This window comes from Haliotis cracherodii, unplaced genomic scaffold (genome assembly GCF_022045235.1).
Source record: "Haliotis cracherodii isolate W230 unplaced genomic scaffold, xgHalCrac1.p SCAF_2, whole genome shotgun sequence".
Taxonomy (NCBI): domain Eukaryota; kingdom Metazoa; phylum Mollusca; class Gastropoda; order Lepetellida; family Haliotidae; genus Haliotis; species Haliotis cracherodii.
The window spans coordinates 59,208,265-59,224,014 of NW_027266275.1; the positions used below are offsets into that span (position 1 = coordinate 59,208,265).

The 15,750-nt window shown below is 40.0% G+C and overlaps 1 protein-coding gene across 1 annotated transcript; it reads left to right on the top strand.

Annotated features, from left to right (window-relative positions):
• Positions 1-939: 939 nt before the first annotated feature.
• On the top strand, positions 940-12,976 carry LOC139468294 (astacin-like). Its single transcript, XM_071250173.1, has 12 exons — positions 940-1,043; positions 2,765-2,780; positions 3,089-3,112; positions 3,475-3,521; positions 3,670-3,748; positions 4,321-4,456; positions 5,781-5,956; positions 7,640-7,888; positions 8,351-8,374; positions 8,963-9,103; positions 12,426-12,676; positions 12,797-12,976. Exons 1-12 carry the CDS (start codon positions 942-944, stop codon positions 12,899-12,901), a joined length of 1,350 nt encoding a protein of 449 aa, XP_071106274.1. The 5' UTR covers positions 940-941; the 3' UTR covers positions 12,902-12,976.
• The last annotated feature ends 2,774 nt before the right edge of the window (positions 12,977-15,750 follow it).

Genomic DNA, 15,750 nt, shown 5'->3' on the forward strand with positions numbered 1-15,750 from the left:
ATCCCATAGCCTTGTGATGGTGCTGGGCGCGTCATTAAAAACCCTGGCTACAGCTGATCGGGATTCCCCTACCTGAAAGCGGCCTATGACGTTTCTTCTGACGCACTTCTGTTAATCTTGGCATGTTGTTGAACTGCCACTGTTCGATTAACGCAGATGCCAGGCAATAAAAAACCTGTACTTTAATACCGTTCAAAGTGCTGCTGCACGTGCAGTGCGTGCAGCTCCAAGGCCCTTTTGTTAAATACACTGGGTGCGTTATTCCGAATCCTACGTGTTTCCCGACTAATGGTTTGCATGTCCTTGTTGCGATCATTTTGATCCGAGAAATATATCACTGACACTATAACATATTAAACCTCTTCATTTTGCGCCTCTTTTATTGCCAAAAATATCCGTAATTCGTTTCTTTTTTTGAAGAGTATATATTGGAAAACTGTCGGGGAGCAAAAGCATGAGAACTTTAATGAGTTGGGTTTACGCCGCTTTTAACAATATTCTAGCTCCTGAAATGGGCTTCACATATTGTACCCATTTGGGGAATCGAACTCAGGCCTTTGGCGAGAGAACGCTGAAGCCATAATTATACCTTTACTGTCCAGGCCCCGTGAAGATCCGGGTTAGAATTAATCTACAGCTATCTGTGCTTGTAGTAAGAGGTGAATAACGGGATCGGATGGTCAGGCTGGTTATATGGTTATATGGTCAGTCAGACTATGTACACACATCACATCCCAGAGACGTGATGACTGCTCTACCGGACAGTGGTTTCGAAGTTGTACACATCTACAACCTGTGACTTATGTTTTCCATCTCTCAATAAAATAACCTAAACTCAGTTCTTATCAAGCACACCAACAAACTCGGCTTCTTACACCGACTGCGAGATATCTATGAGACCATGTGACACATTCCCATTATTATGTCAGCAAAAATCTGGAATGTGGACATATTTATATAACTCTGACTTCTATCGAAGAGACATGTTGAGGGTTCTCTTGGCTTTGTGTTTGGGGTATACCCTTGCTGTGCCTATTGAGCAGGTATTTGGGGACATCTTTCTTTTAATTGCATTTCTGTTTTAGTTCCCTTGGAAAAAGTATTTTCGTAACAACGCATTTTATACGCTTTTTTATGTATATGCAGTGCCTTGCCGTGCTGTGCTTATTGATAAGAGAGACTTATCACATCTTTTTTCGAAAAGTTCTGTGAAGTTTAAACATTGATATGGTTAACACATTCGACATGACACAAGGGAAGTGTCGAAAGAAGCGAGTTCGAACGTGTTAGTTCATTCATATTTCCAGGTTAACTCAAACATTTGTGCTTTTAGGAGTGTATTAGGAAAATACATTTGCAGGGATATGAAGAACCGGGCTTTGTCCGTCACGTTTCGTTTCCAGAACATTATTCATAAACCGTTTAAAATATCTCCATCTTTGTAATGCACCTCACGACAAATGAGGGTAGTGTTCATGTTTGGAGCATAACTCACAAACCGTTTCATATTTCTTCATGAAACTTTGTATACACATCAGGCATGCTCTGAACTAGTGTCCTTTTTATTTCGGGAATGTATGAATTTTTAAATATTTTTTTTCTCGTTTCCAAGAAAACATTTTCAAATAGAAAATAGGGATCGTTTCAGGAGTATAACTCGTAAACAGTTATTATTACTTTGTGAAACGTTTAAACACATCAGGCAAGCACTGAACTGGGCATTTTGTTAATTAGAAGGTTTTGATTTTGTATTATTGTATTTGCATTTCAAAGGCAACACATGGAAATGAAGGTATATGAGTAGGGTTCGTGTCGTTGCGTAAATCATAAACTGTACATTTTTGTGAAACTAAGTATGTCCTTTAGGTACATGTTGAACTGATGCCTTTTGCTACTTTTTAAAATTGTTTAGATGTTTTTATATATCAGGCAAAAACAACATGGACTCAAACGCAGTAGTTCAAAACTCATTGAATGTTTCTTCATGAAATTTGGTAAGCTCAGATATCACGTGGTTCCCTGTAACCGATGCTTGTTTTGAAAGGTGACTAAATGGATCGGTAGGTCAGAATTGGTGACTTGGTTGATTGTGTGACTTCGTACCCTGGCAGAGTTAAATTAAAGAATAGTTTAATTTTATTTTGTTATTTTGTTATGGGATTATAATTAAGAGTTTTGAAAATACTATATGTAACATTGCTATCGAATGAATTTTTTTCTATGGAAAAGTGTCATTACTAATTCACGTGATTGGAAGGTATAAAAGCATTTTAAAAAATAGGGGATATAATTCGTTGTACTTTCAGTAACCAGTCATAATGTCAAATGTGCTAACATTTATAGGATTAACCATTTATGGTATGATGAGATCTATGTCATATCTTGTGTGTCATATTATGCACATATTCATAAGGGCGATATCGATAGTTTCTTTTTCTTCTTGTAATTGAAACACAATCACAACTTATTTTCAGGAAAGATTGCAGAAATATAGCCTCGATTAGGCTCCCTTTCACAATGCCATAATCGATCTTATGACGATCCTACTTTTGTGTTAAAGGAATCAGAGTTACCAAAATCGCTTTCTGGAACAGGTAACAGACGTGTATGCTAATTAACTCACGTCATTAATATGTCGGAGTCACATTTTAAAGTTTTTCAAATGATTTGAAATACGTTCACACCAAATTAGTAGTAGTCCAAACACAACCGTATATCTTAATTGTATCCTACTATAATTATGCTTATCTCTCTTAACCACCAGGCCCCAGCATTCGATCGTAAGTACATTGATGATAATTATATATACAACACAAGGAACAAACATTAATGGGCGTGTGGCCCAACGTGAAAGGAACAAAATGTATTCACATATTTAGCATAACTTACCAGAAAATCTAAATGTATGTATCTTTATGAAAAACATATCAAAACCCGTAATGCCTCAGAATAATTTCAACGGGGAATAATAACTAAAATCAATAAAGGGGAAAATATGGAAGTTATGAAACATATAATGTTTATCCTTATTCCACATGATGATCAATTTTAAATTGAATATTGTAAACATGTTTATATTTTCTTATAGCGGCATATCCTGAGGAAAACCCTGGTGAGTTATGATTAAACATTAAACGATATGATTTTACCCTCTAATGTAATTTAACATTGATATAATGCACCTATTATTGATTGTTTGGATATTACCAAAAGTGGTAAATGTCTAGGAATGTCGGACATTTCTGACATGCCCTGATACAACGGAAATACTGTACAAAGTGGTCTTCAAATCCACACATTCACGTACATTATCCAGGATAAACAGCTGTTTTTGACCCAAACCCAAGTTCTTTAGGCAATGGAAGATACATGAACTGAATAAAGTCAATGTTGTGGTAACATGCGCACAATCATCCATAGGTCTGAGCACGAGATCCCATGTATATGGTAAACCTTATATCTTCCCCCACACAGGTCTCTTTGAGGGTGACATCATTCTTCATCCGGGTCAAAACCCTAAGGTAACCATTCATCTGGCCTTTACTGTATCACTGTCAAATTAGTTGAATAAAACAGTTTTCAATTAAATGACGCATTATTTGAACAAGAAATTCCACACTTTAAAGTAAATCATCCCCAAACTGAATTCAACATATTTTTCCTTTGAAGAACCGAAATGCTCGAAGGAACAGGAATTATAGATGGCCGAACGGCGTCATCCCCTACGTCATAGACACCAACCATTTCAGTGAGTACTGTTTGCAGTATACCAAAGCTGTAGCATGACGTGTTAGAACGTCAGCAGGTCGACTGAAAATTGAGATCTTTGAATGAAACTTTCTTTAACTTACAAAATCTGTTAATTGACCTTCCTTTTTCCTTTTTTATTTTCTATTTCTGTACTCAACTAAATTAAGACAATCTTTAATAAATGGATTTTACTATCGTGGACATCTTTACTACACAGATTTTGTAACTTTCTGAAACGCTTTTTCGATTTCTTAGTGAAATGGATTATTGGAGGTTTTTAGAAATCTTAATGTTGTTGTAAAGTGTTTCAATATCCTTACCTATTGACATATTTCCAAAATATTTAGCTTGTTTTATTTAGGAACTCAACTAAATTAAGACAATCTAGACAAATCATGGACATCAACAAGGTTTTGCAACTTTTACAAAACTTTTTATCGATTTCTTAGTACAAAGGACTTTTAAAGGTTTTTCGAAATCTGCTTATGTTGTTCTTGTAAACTGTTTCGCTTGATCGTCTCTGTGGTATTATCAAGAGGTGGTATTGTCTGTGGTACTATCTTTGTCAAGGCGCCCTTGAGCAGAAAACCATCCATCAAGCCATAAGCAACTTACAGGAGAAAACCAAGGTCAATGGTAAAGCGTGCCTGACATTCAAACCCCGCACCAACGAGACCGCCTACATCAAATACCAAGGAGGAACCGGGTGTGTCCATGCTACACTATATTTTATGTTGCCAACGTAAATATTCCTTACACAGTGTCTCACGAAATCTGCAGTTCAGTCAACACCTGCTGCAGTAAATGTAGTAGTGACAGAGAGAATGGGACTCGTCAAGCGGGGCATAGTGATTTCAAAGTAGACACAATGTATGGATAACATCTTATTTATATACTGTAAAGGCGGCGTGTCGGTATAGATCCTTATACCGTTGCTAAACAAGGCTGACTATGGTAAAAGGACCTATACAGAAACGTCGAATTTTCGGGAAACAAAGAAGTTGTTATCCAAAATTGTATCTACTTATGTCATACTTCTAAGTATGCCTATAAGACAATTCAGTCTGGTGATATATTTGTATGATATATAGTGCAAAGGCCATAAGAGAATGAGAAAAACTTTCTTCTCGTGTACACTAAAAGACGCAAATTGGCGCTGTCAAAATAAAACAAATAAGTGGCAATGTGGGGTGCTTTTAACAATCAGCTATCGGCACGGGTTTTGTCTTTAGTCAGTTCCTTCATCACCCGTGAATACACGGGGCGGTTTGGCAGTTTATAACCAACGAATCAAGCCACGATCTGGTTCCAGTGAGTACCAATTAGCGCTCAGATTACATTGCACAAACTGCAATGTCTCATGCAACACGTGTCATTTGCTTCACACATTGCTTCAGTATCAGGTGAGTGAGTGTGTGAGTATGGTTTTACGCCGCTTTTAGCAATATTCCAGCAATATCACGGCGGGGGACTCCAGAAATGGGTGGGTGGAGGAAAGTAGTGTATCTAATCCCGTGTGGTAGTGACGATGTGAAGCAGTTAATATTGAGGACAGTCATTATGTAAAATTCAGTCCGAGATGAGATGAATTAAAGTGAGTGAGTTAGTTAGGTTTAACGCCGCTTCCAACAGTTATCCGGTTATATCACGGCGTGTCAGCTTAATGTGGGAGGAAAGCCTGAAGTGATGTAGTTCTCAGTGAATATCTGCCGAAAAAGATTCCATGGGGCGTAACAGGCAAAATAGTGAGGGAAATAATATGAATTGATCACTGAAAATCAGTGATGACACCAGGAAAAGGGTGAGCTTGTCCTGAAGCACTCGCTCACGCATCCCCGCGAAAATAAACCTGGGCTGGTAGTTCCTCTAGTTCTGTTGTGTTCTTTCAAAGTGAGTGAGTGAGTGGCTACGGCACTGCACATTGTACCCATGTCGGGAATCGAACCCGGGTCGTCGGCGTGACGAGCGAACGCTTCAACCACTAGGCCAACCGACCGCCCCTTCTTGCAAAGATATGATCGTTGTTGTAGGTGTCACACACCAGTTGGCTATCACCACACTGTGTCCGGTGTCACCCTTGGAGTTGGGTGTGGCAGAATCGGCACCATCATGCACGAGACAATGCACGCCCTGGGCTTCTGGCACGAGCAGAGCCGCCCCGACAGAGACAACTACGTCACCATTGACTTTAGCAACATCCAAAAAGGTATATCGTAGGTGAACAGAAATTAATTATTTGAATGTTAACATTTTCAATTTAACTTCCAGATAAGTAAGCTGAGTTAATCAATTCAGTTCTCTTGTGAATTAATTCACTAGATCTGCAAATTCAGCTCATCATAAAGTAAAAAGCTTCATTTTATACTTCAGTGTGAAACACTGAGGTTTCTGAAGTTGAAAAAAGTGATATTTTCATTGCAATGAACATAACACTTGATAATTCACTGCAGTGAACATAACACTTTGACGGAACTATTGTCTTACTTCCCTGCCAATTATCTCCCCTTTAACGTATGTATCTAGCCCGTACACAAACTGTTGACATCCTGTTTACGTTAGTTCCACACTGACAAGGCAAAATAATAACAGATGGTCATTTATGTACGACAGCCTAATAGTGCCACTTTAGTAGCATAATTGTATTTTTCCAAAATCGAATTTTCTCGTACTTTCCATCATTTTCTTAATTTCGAATTCCTTCTTGTTACTTCGTGTATTTTCTTGCTACTTCGTGTATTTTCTTGTTTCTTCGTGTATTTTCTTGCTACTTCGTGTATTTTCTTGTTACTTCGTGTATTTTCTTGCTACTTCGTGCATTTTCTTGCTACTTCGTGCATTTTCTTGCTACTTCGTGTATTTTCTTGCTACTTCGTGTATTATTTTGCTACTTCGTGTATTTTCTTGCTACTTCGTGCATTTTCTTGCTACTTCGTGTATTTTCTTGCTACTTCGTGCATTTTCTTGCTACTTCGTGTATTTTCTTGTTAATTCGTGCATTTTCTTGCTACTTCGTGCATTTTCTTGTTACTTCGTGTATTTTCTTGCTACTTCGTGCATTTTCTTGTTACTTCGTGTATTTTCTTGCTACTTCGTGTATTTTCTTGTTACTTCGTGTATTTTCTTGTTACTTCGTGTATTTTCTTGCTACTTCGTGTATTTTCTTGTTACTTCGAGCATTTTCTCGTTATTTCAAGTTTATTTGAAATGATTAAAACTACGAGAAAATAAGGGAAACAATGACAAAAAACTTTCGAGTGTGAAATGAACTTGAAATAACGAGAAAATAATCGAAATAACGAGAAAAACTCGAAGTAACGAGAAAAAATAATATAAATAATTAAATTAACGCGAAATGTTAGACAAACATATGCTACACAACTGGTACCATTGGGTTTTGTGTTTATATAGTTGTTATCGCTTCTTGTCGTTTGTTATTGTCTTGAAAAAGTTTCATTATAAACTGTAAAATTCTCATTTAACTCATAAATCGAGATTTTTTGGTTTTCAAAGAGCCAATTTTGTAACTTGACCAGCGTGTATTCTTTCACTTCCAACAACTGTCTCGTAGATTTCAAGAATTTTTGTTGATTTTGTACAAAATCATATCCAAATGTAAGATAAAAACTTGTATTTACCTTAAACATTTTCTGTTACATTTGTTTATATTTTTTCAAATTTTGTGAACATGAGACTACTTTTTAAGTCGCAATTACAATGGGTTAGGTAGGGAGAATATGCGTTTTATGGTTTTAATCTTCCGGTTAACAACTACTCAATTATATCTGTTAAATATGATATTCCATGTGTCGACTCAAATGTCGTGTTTCTCTCAAAGGAGATATTCTACTCTACACATGAGATATCCTCCATATACCGTTCTATATTGTAGGGCACGAACGCAACTTCGACAAGTACACCACCACACAGGTTGACACTCTTGGACTCCAGTACGACTACGAGTCCGTCATGCACTACAACGCCTACAGCTTCGCCGTCGACCGCAGAAAGCCAACCATTATTGTCAAGCAGAAGGGAGCAATCATTGGACAGAGAACTCACCTGAGTCCTTTTGACATCAAGGAGATCCAGATGTACTATGGTTGTTTGGCTTCCCAGGGCTCCCTCAACACGCCAGCTCGTAAGTCAACTAAAAACTTCAGCATAAAGGATAGTTATTCTTGTAAACGTAAATCACGTTAAACTGAGGAGCGCTATTGGAAGTTGTGTTATTTATGTATTTCCGCCATACATAAATGAAATGATTATTCGATGGTGATGTATTTGATACGTGTATCATAGGCGATATTCCATGCTTCATATAAACGATCAACTCATAAGAGGTGACGTGAACATGGCGTCTGAAGGAACACGGAGGTAGCAATTTCACAGTTCACGGTACTGAGCAGAGTGAAGTGTGAATTTTGCCCGGCAGTTTACATCCACTTGTTCAGAGTTCCCAGGAGTAGATCTTCGTTTGGTTTCTTTAATTTATTTCAACGTCATACAAATGGTTAACTGTGGTTCCTTTTTATGTAATTGTTTTTGTTAAATGTTATTGTACTGTAGAAATGAACATCACGACCTTCACACTGCTTTTCAGCTGCAACACTGTCATCTGGCCAATGTAAGTAAGGCATACATCCTTTTCTTTAAACACTGTTCTTCAGGGATAAAGTCATGAAGGTGCATAGATTTAGTATTACGCTACACATTACTAAAGTAATTCAAGTCACCCACTGTATCCAAACAAAAGAATGTCCTTGATGTCAACTAAATAGTATTGTTATATCTACTTTCAACATGGAGACTATATACCCCCTGTTACTCATGTCCATTATGTGCATTGTACTGGGTTGTAGAAACGATGAATCACGTTATGAAGATGATGAAAATGACAATATGTGCATGTGCTTCTATGTTTGTAGCGTTAGCTCGTCACGAGGAAGACCCGGGTTCGATTCCCGACATGGGTACAATGTGTGAAGCCCATTTCTGGTGTTCCCCGCCTTGATATTGCTGTAATATTGCTAAAAGCGGCGTAAGACCATACTGACCCACTCACTATTTTTGAAATGTTGATAGAAAAATATCACACTCTTATAATTATCAATCCGACAAATAACACCAAGCAGATTGTATGAAATAACTTCCACAGCAGACACCAGTTTGTCTCAGCACATATCCCTGAACCCTTTTCTCTGTTTGTAATTAGCTGCTGAAACCTGTACCTTCCAATCCGATTTCTGCACATGGAGCAACGTTGGAGGAGACAACATGGACTGGCTCCGTCAGAGGGGCCAAACCCCAAGTGTCGAGACTGGTCCCACGTCCGACCACTCGGGATCATCAACAGGTCAGTCTGTGACGGGGTTCACTGAGCATCTTCAGCTGTGTGACACCAATACACTGAACATAAAACACATTCTAGTTCAAATAATCATTGATACACTATTTTAACTTCCCTAAATTCAGTAAGTAAGGATACGATTTATGGATGAACAGCTTCTTTATTACAATCAGGAGCGACGTTTCGGTGTAGGTTCTAACACCGTAATCAAGCAAGCGATAATTAAATACTGGACAAATGACGTGAACAAATCGTGTCATACACGATCATCTCCCCCCCCCCCCCCTCTGCTGCATTTTAATTTTTTAATCTGATAATAATAATAATAATAATAATAATAATAATAATAATAATAATAATAATGCTGCTGTACCCGTCCTTTCGTATTCGTTTGGTGTTGTTGATTGGACGAAACGAGAAATTCAGGGTACTGACACCCTCACACAAAGAATCATGTCAGACAATAGATCCACCACCCTCAATCTTCCCTTAATCGCTTATATACCCTTCACAAAAAGAAACGCAAAGCCAGATTTGTGTGAGCTAGAAAAATACATTTACACGAGGAACCGTACAAGGTATTGAGCCAAGATATTGTGGAGAGAACACATGGTGATTGTAGTCATCTCAGTTTTCGGTACATAGGAAAAGTCCAAGGTAAAGGTCAGCTACTATCAATAACGCATATGTCCCCCGTTGGAATCGATAGCGGCCTGACATCTCCTGGCCATTGAAGAGACAAGTATGCGAATCACATCTTAGGGAATGGTAGCTCACTCGACCTGCTACAGAAAAAGTTGACGTCGGCGTAGCCGTCTATTCAATTCATCCCGTAGATGCTCTATCGGGTTCAAATCTGGGGATCTGGAGGGCCAGGGGAGAACATCAACGATGGTGTTGTGTAGACAGGTTCTTGTGATCCGTGCTGAATGCGATCGAGCGTTGTCCCACTGGAATACACCGTTGCCGTTGGCTGCAATTGGGAGGACGTGTGTTAAGAGAATTTCGTTGATGTATCGTTGAGTCGTAAGATTGCCCTGGATATGGACCAAACATGTCCTGCAATGATGAGAGACAGCCGCCCACATCATAACACTACCCCCACCAAACCTGTCCACTTCCTGTACGCAGTTTCCGGCGTAACGTTCTCGCCGACGTCTGTAGACCCGTGCTTTTCCATCTCCTCCACGGAGAAGAAATCTTGATTCGTCGCTGAACCAGACATCTCTCCATCGCAGTTGAGGCCATACCCTGTGTTGACGACACCAATGTAGTCGTTGTTGACGATGTTGTCTACTCAATATGACGCGTCGAACAGGACGTTTTGCTCGTAAACCTGCTGCTCTTAAACGGTTTCGTACGGTCTGGTCGGAGATTCTGCACAGTCCGGGTATTTGGGATGCGGTTGAAGTGGCTGTGGTTGTCCTTTCACGTAGGTGGCGCAGTCGGATGTAGCGATCTTGGGCGGGGGTGGTACTCTTGGTCGTCCCGAACTTGGCTGATAACGTGTTGATCCATGCCGTTGAGACCGATCCCATAGCCTTGTGATGGTTCTGGGCGCTACATTGAAAACCCTGGCTACAGCTGATCGGGATTCCCCTCTCTGAAAGCGACATTGTTTCTTTGCACTTCTGTTAATCTTGTCATGTTGTTGAACTGTCACTGTTCGATTGATGCAGATGCCAGGCAATCCAAAATCCCGCACTATAATACCGTTCATAGTGCAGCTGCACGCGAAGTACGTGCAGCTCCATGGTCCCTTTGTTAATGCACTGGGTGCGCTTTTCCGAATCGTACGTGTTTCCCATACCAATGGTTTGCATGTCCTTGTTGCGATCATTTTGATCCGGGAAATTTGTCACTGACACCATAACACATTAAACCTTTTCATTTTGCACCTCTTGGTCCGCTAATTTTGCTTTAATTGCCAAAAATATTCGTATTGCGTTTCTTTTTTTAAAGAGTATATTTACCAGTTATCATGGAAGGCGTGGTTTGATTAAAGTGGAGGCTCTTCATGATAGAATTGGATTGTTCACTTTTGCACACATTTATTTGTCTGATGATCCTCTTGTGAAGCATGTGAAGACTCATAATGAAAAAAAAGGCATTCCACACTTTTCTTAAACGAGCCAAGCCGGGACATACTCTCAATGTCAATGTTAATTTTGTTGACGGTTCTGTACTGCTGGACTGTACGGAAATGAGTGTCATCCAAGCGAAGTGCCATATCAAATCTCAGGGTGAGGCTTTCTGAACGACCACTGCATCGAGTTTATGTGCAGTGTGTTGAGAAGGTGAGCAACCCTGCAGAGTCCTTAGCTTGGATGAAGTCGGCTGGCCTGAAAAGTGAAACAGAAGGCTTTCTGTTTGCTGCTCAAGACCAGTAATTTCACACTCGAAACCGTCAGTGTGTATACTTTGTATCAAAATGTAAATATAAATGTACATTATGCAATGAAGTTAATGAGACTGTCCAACACATTGTCTGTGGACAAGCGACATAATGGCGTGGCTCGATCATTTTATTACCGTCCTTGACAGGCGTTATGGAAAAAAATAAATACAAAATTCTTTTGAATAGGACGGTATACAGCCTCAGACTTATCCAGGCCCTCAAATCTGATCTTGTCCTTTTTGATAAATCAAATGACATCATTTATATTATTAAATTTTCTGTCACTTTTGACACTAAAGTGATTGACAAGATTCAGGAAAAAGATGGAAAATATGCGGACCTCGCTTTCGAAATGTCACGCTTGCATCCCAAGTAAGAAGTTGTCCGACTCCCCGTTGTTCTCGGTGTCTTAGGTTTGGTACCTCTCAGTTTGTTAACTTAAATTGGGAGTGTACACGGGTTTGCTACCAGGAATACAGGCCTTCTGAAAAAACCGTGTAATGCAGAAGGCAGTCTTCATATTCTCCGAAAAGTTCTGGGTGGGTTCGACTAGGCAGCCCTCCTTCGCTGTTTGGGCTGCATGTAGAGGTGAGAAGGGCCCTGAGCTTTTGATGAGCCTAACCAGCCATCGCCACGTTCCTCAAATGAGAACTTAGCGCTGCGATGATTGTAAGCCTATGTTAAAGTATGGGACTTACAATCAGCTTAGTGCTAAGATCGCTTTGGGGAACGGGGCCCTGACTGTGCCAGGATCACCCACACCATCTTTGCTGCATTTTTATTTTAATCTGTATATAATACCCATAAAAAATATAAATTAAACATAAAATAGTCACCATCCATTAATGTCTTTCTTAAATACTTATAAAACCCCACTTCATTTTATGTTCTGTAGTGTAAATAACAGTCATATTTTAATGTTGTTGTAAGGTTACTACGCCTACCTTGAAGCCTCAGGACACAGCAGTCAGAAGGGGTACCTGCTGTCTCGCCCCCTGCCGGCCGGATACTACTGTTTCAGCATGTACTACTACATGAGCGGTCAAGATGAAGGTAGCCTTAAGGTCGAGGCTGTTTTGGCAGATAACAACAGGACAGTTATTCATACCGTTACTGGTAACCAGGGCAACGCTTGGCATCATTACATCGTAAACGTGAATCTGAACGGAAACAACTTTCACGTAAGCATTACGGAAATAAGAATACACATGCATTTCCAGTACACTTGAACTTTGATAATATGTACCCCGAACTGAGACCATTGGTCCATTTTTGTATCCTTTTTATTTATTTAACTTCAGCTCGAAATCGAAGGTGACGTCGGCAATAACTACAGAAGCGACATCGCCATCGATGACATCACAATTCATAGCGGTGACTGCACCACTTTTCCCGCTGCCGGTTAGAGGGGCGTGGAGACAGGATACATCGACATCTGAAATATAGCAACAACATCAAGCTCGTAAATATTTCGGACTTTAGATACGGAGTTGTTATTTGTTATTAAGTTAGAACTAATGTATTAAACTATGTCTCATATCCATCGGTTCACAAAAGAGTAACGACACGGGTGGCCCAGGCGTTTTGATGCCGCATTTCGCAATGCAGTGTTCCGTCTTATAACCCGTTCACATGCACAACATTTACATACGTAAGTGATTTTACACATGTGTAATTATACATACGTGCGTATATGTAAATTTACTACGCCTTCACATGAAAAGCCTCTTGGATGTGTAAATAAAGTGTTTAAATTGTGTAAGGCACACATATTCGTCAGAATGAGAATGAGAAGAGAGTTGCATCACCGAAAAGTTTCGCGTGAAGCGAGATGTGTTTGATTTAATTTGTACACAAAGTTTTGACACCTTGAAACCAAAAGAAAACACCTTCCGCTCAACTCAAAGGTTGGCAAGTGTTGACAATTTGTTTGGTGTTGGCAAAAGAACAGATATTAGATCATCCTCTGACGTTGACATAAACGTTCACATTGCAACATATACACACAGTGCAAGTTTACATTTACATTTCCACCTGCTCCATGCAAATTTGCTCCTGGTGTAAATATACACACATAACAAGTATACTCACGTATGTATTTCTACACACGTGTGCATATATACAGACATATGAATAGAGGCGCATAACGGGGTTTTAGGCGTGAAACATATGATCGTGGGATTCGTTCTGAAAATGATAATGCTGATAATGCATGTCGGTCTGACCAAAGTGTAAGTCTACGATCCGCATCACTTCGTGCTGTCCCCCTACATCAAGGTGCCACGTACTCGTACGCTATGATATAATCGACATATTGGCCAAAGAGGGATTACGAAGGTCGTACGCCGCTTTTTACAATGTTGTAGCTCCTGAATGGTTTTCATACATTGTACCCATGTCGAGAATCGAACTCGGGGCTTCGGCGTGGCGAAAGAACGCTTTTACCACAATACTATCCCCACTGACCCGGGCCCGTGAAGATCAGGGTTAGAATTGATCTTCAGCAACCTATGCTGAATCGGGATCGGGTGATCAGGCTTAGTGTTGATGCGTGTCATCGCATCACAATTGCGTAGACCGATGCTGATGATGTCAATCGCCAGATTGACCGGGGCAGTCTTGATTATTTCCAGATCGCCATCATAATATTGCTGAGTGCGGGGTGAAAGAACAAACACACAAACAAACCCAGTGTCCCGACGTCATGAATGATACACTGAGACGTCAGGAGGTGTATTACGCCAACAGCTTTGTCCACATTAAATAAAGGCCGTCTCCTTCGACGTATAAGAACAGCTGTAGGTAGTGAATATTAACTGTACACAGATCACATCCCAGGGACGTGTATGATCTTTGCCGCTGTGTGGTATCAACGTTGTAACATCTACAACCTGTGACGTATGCCTGTCCTCTCACATTAAAATGACAGGTAGTGTTTTATATATATGAAGCGTTAAAATGTAACATTTTATAAACTTGATGGAAAAGCCGGTGAGGTTGAAGACCTACATGTCTGCATCAGTATTTTACTGCTCTTTTCATATTAGAAACGTGCCAAGTTTAAACAAAGAACTTGCATCTGATGGTGATGAAACGTGCCAAGTTTAGACAAAGGACTGGCATCTGATGGTGCTGAAACGTGCCAAGTTTAAACAAAGGACTGGCATCTGATGGTGCTGAAACGTGTCAAGTTTAGACAAAGGACTGGCATCTGATGGTGCTGAAACGTGCCAAGTTTAAACAAAGGACTGGCATCTGATGGTGCTGAAACGTGCCAAGGTTAAACAAAGGACTGGCATCTGATGGTGCTGCAACGTGCCAAGTTTAAACAAAGGACTGGCATCTGATGGTGCTGAAACGTGCCAAGTTTAAACAAAGGACTGGCATCTGATGGTGCTGAAACGTGCCAAGTTTAAACAAAGGACTGGCATCTGATGGTGCTGAAACGTGCCAAGTTTAATCATTTAAACATAAGCAATACATTTTAGTTGTGAAATGGTTTGTATGCAAGTAGAAATTTGTCCAATGACTTCCCTGCTTGGATGTATTCAGCTGAGATGTCATGATCTTCCAGCAGACAACAGTGATGACATCCAGAGATAAATTCATTTACATAACTCACAATTGACGCATCCAGATTGACGTATAAATAATGATTGAGTGAGTGAGTATGGTTTTACGCCGCTTTTAGCAATATTCCAGCAATATCACGGCGGGGGACACCAGAAATGGGCTTCACACATTGTACCCATGTCGGGAATCGAACCCGGGTCTTCGGCGTGACGAGCGAGCGCTTTAACCACTAGGCTACCAGACCGGTTCAGACAGTTTCGAATCCAAGAAAGTCAGATCGTTTATTCCATGGAAAGCCAGATGCCCTCGTTTATCCGAAACAGGATTCAGATTTTTCGTCAGTTGTTAGATGTAGATATTGTCACAAGCCACGTCGCATGCTCATCACAAACATCAGAAACTTCTCCCCATGCTTTTGTGAATGTCAAGTCCTAGCCGATTTCTGATGTCATTAACATTGAGGTTGAGAATGGCTGTAGTGTTCGGTTACCAAAGTCTGCTATATTTTGAAAGGAGCACTTGCCTTTTATCTCAAAGGGTTTGTTGTCACTTAAAGGAGCTAGATATACATTGCGACTTTTGGAATCAACACGAAGCACTTTGACAATTGCCAAACGTCCGCTCCCACGGTCCTTATCAAGAACAGAGATCAGTATAAATAGCTTCTTTACTCACTATATCT

What these genes read in the sequence shown, in the direction of transcription:
- LOC139468294 (XM_071250173.1), top strand. Translation starts at nt 942, where the DNA reads ATGTGGACATATTTATATAACTCTGACTTCTATCGAAGAGACATGTTG. An exon ending in CTTTAGCAACATCCAAAAAG is followed by an intron (nt 5,957 to 7,639) that starts GTATATCGTAGG and finishes TCTATATTGTAG; the next exon opens with GGCACGAACGCAACTTCGAC. An exon ending in AACACTGTCATCTGGCCAAT is followed by an intron (nt 8,375 to 8,962) that starts GTAAGTAAGGCA and finishes GTTTGTAATTAG; the next exon opens with CTGCTGAAACCTGTACCTTC.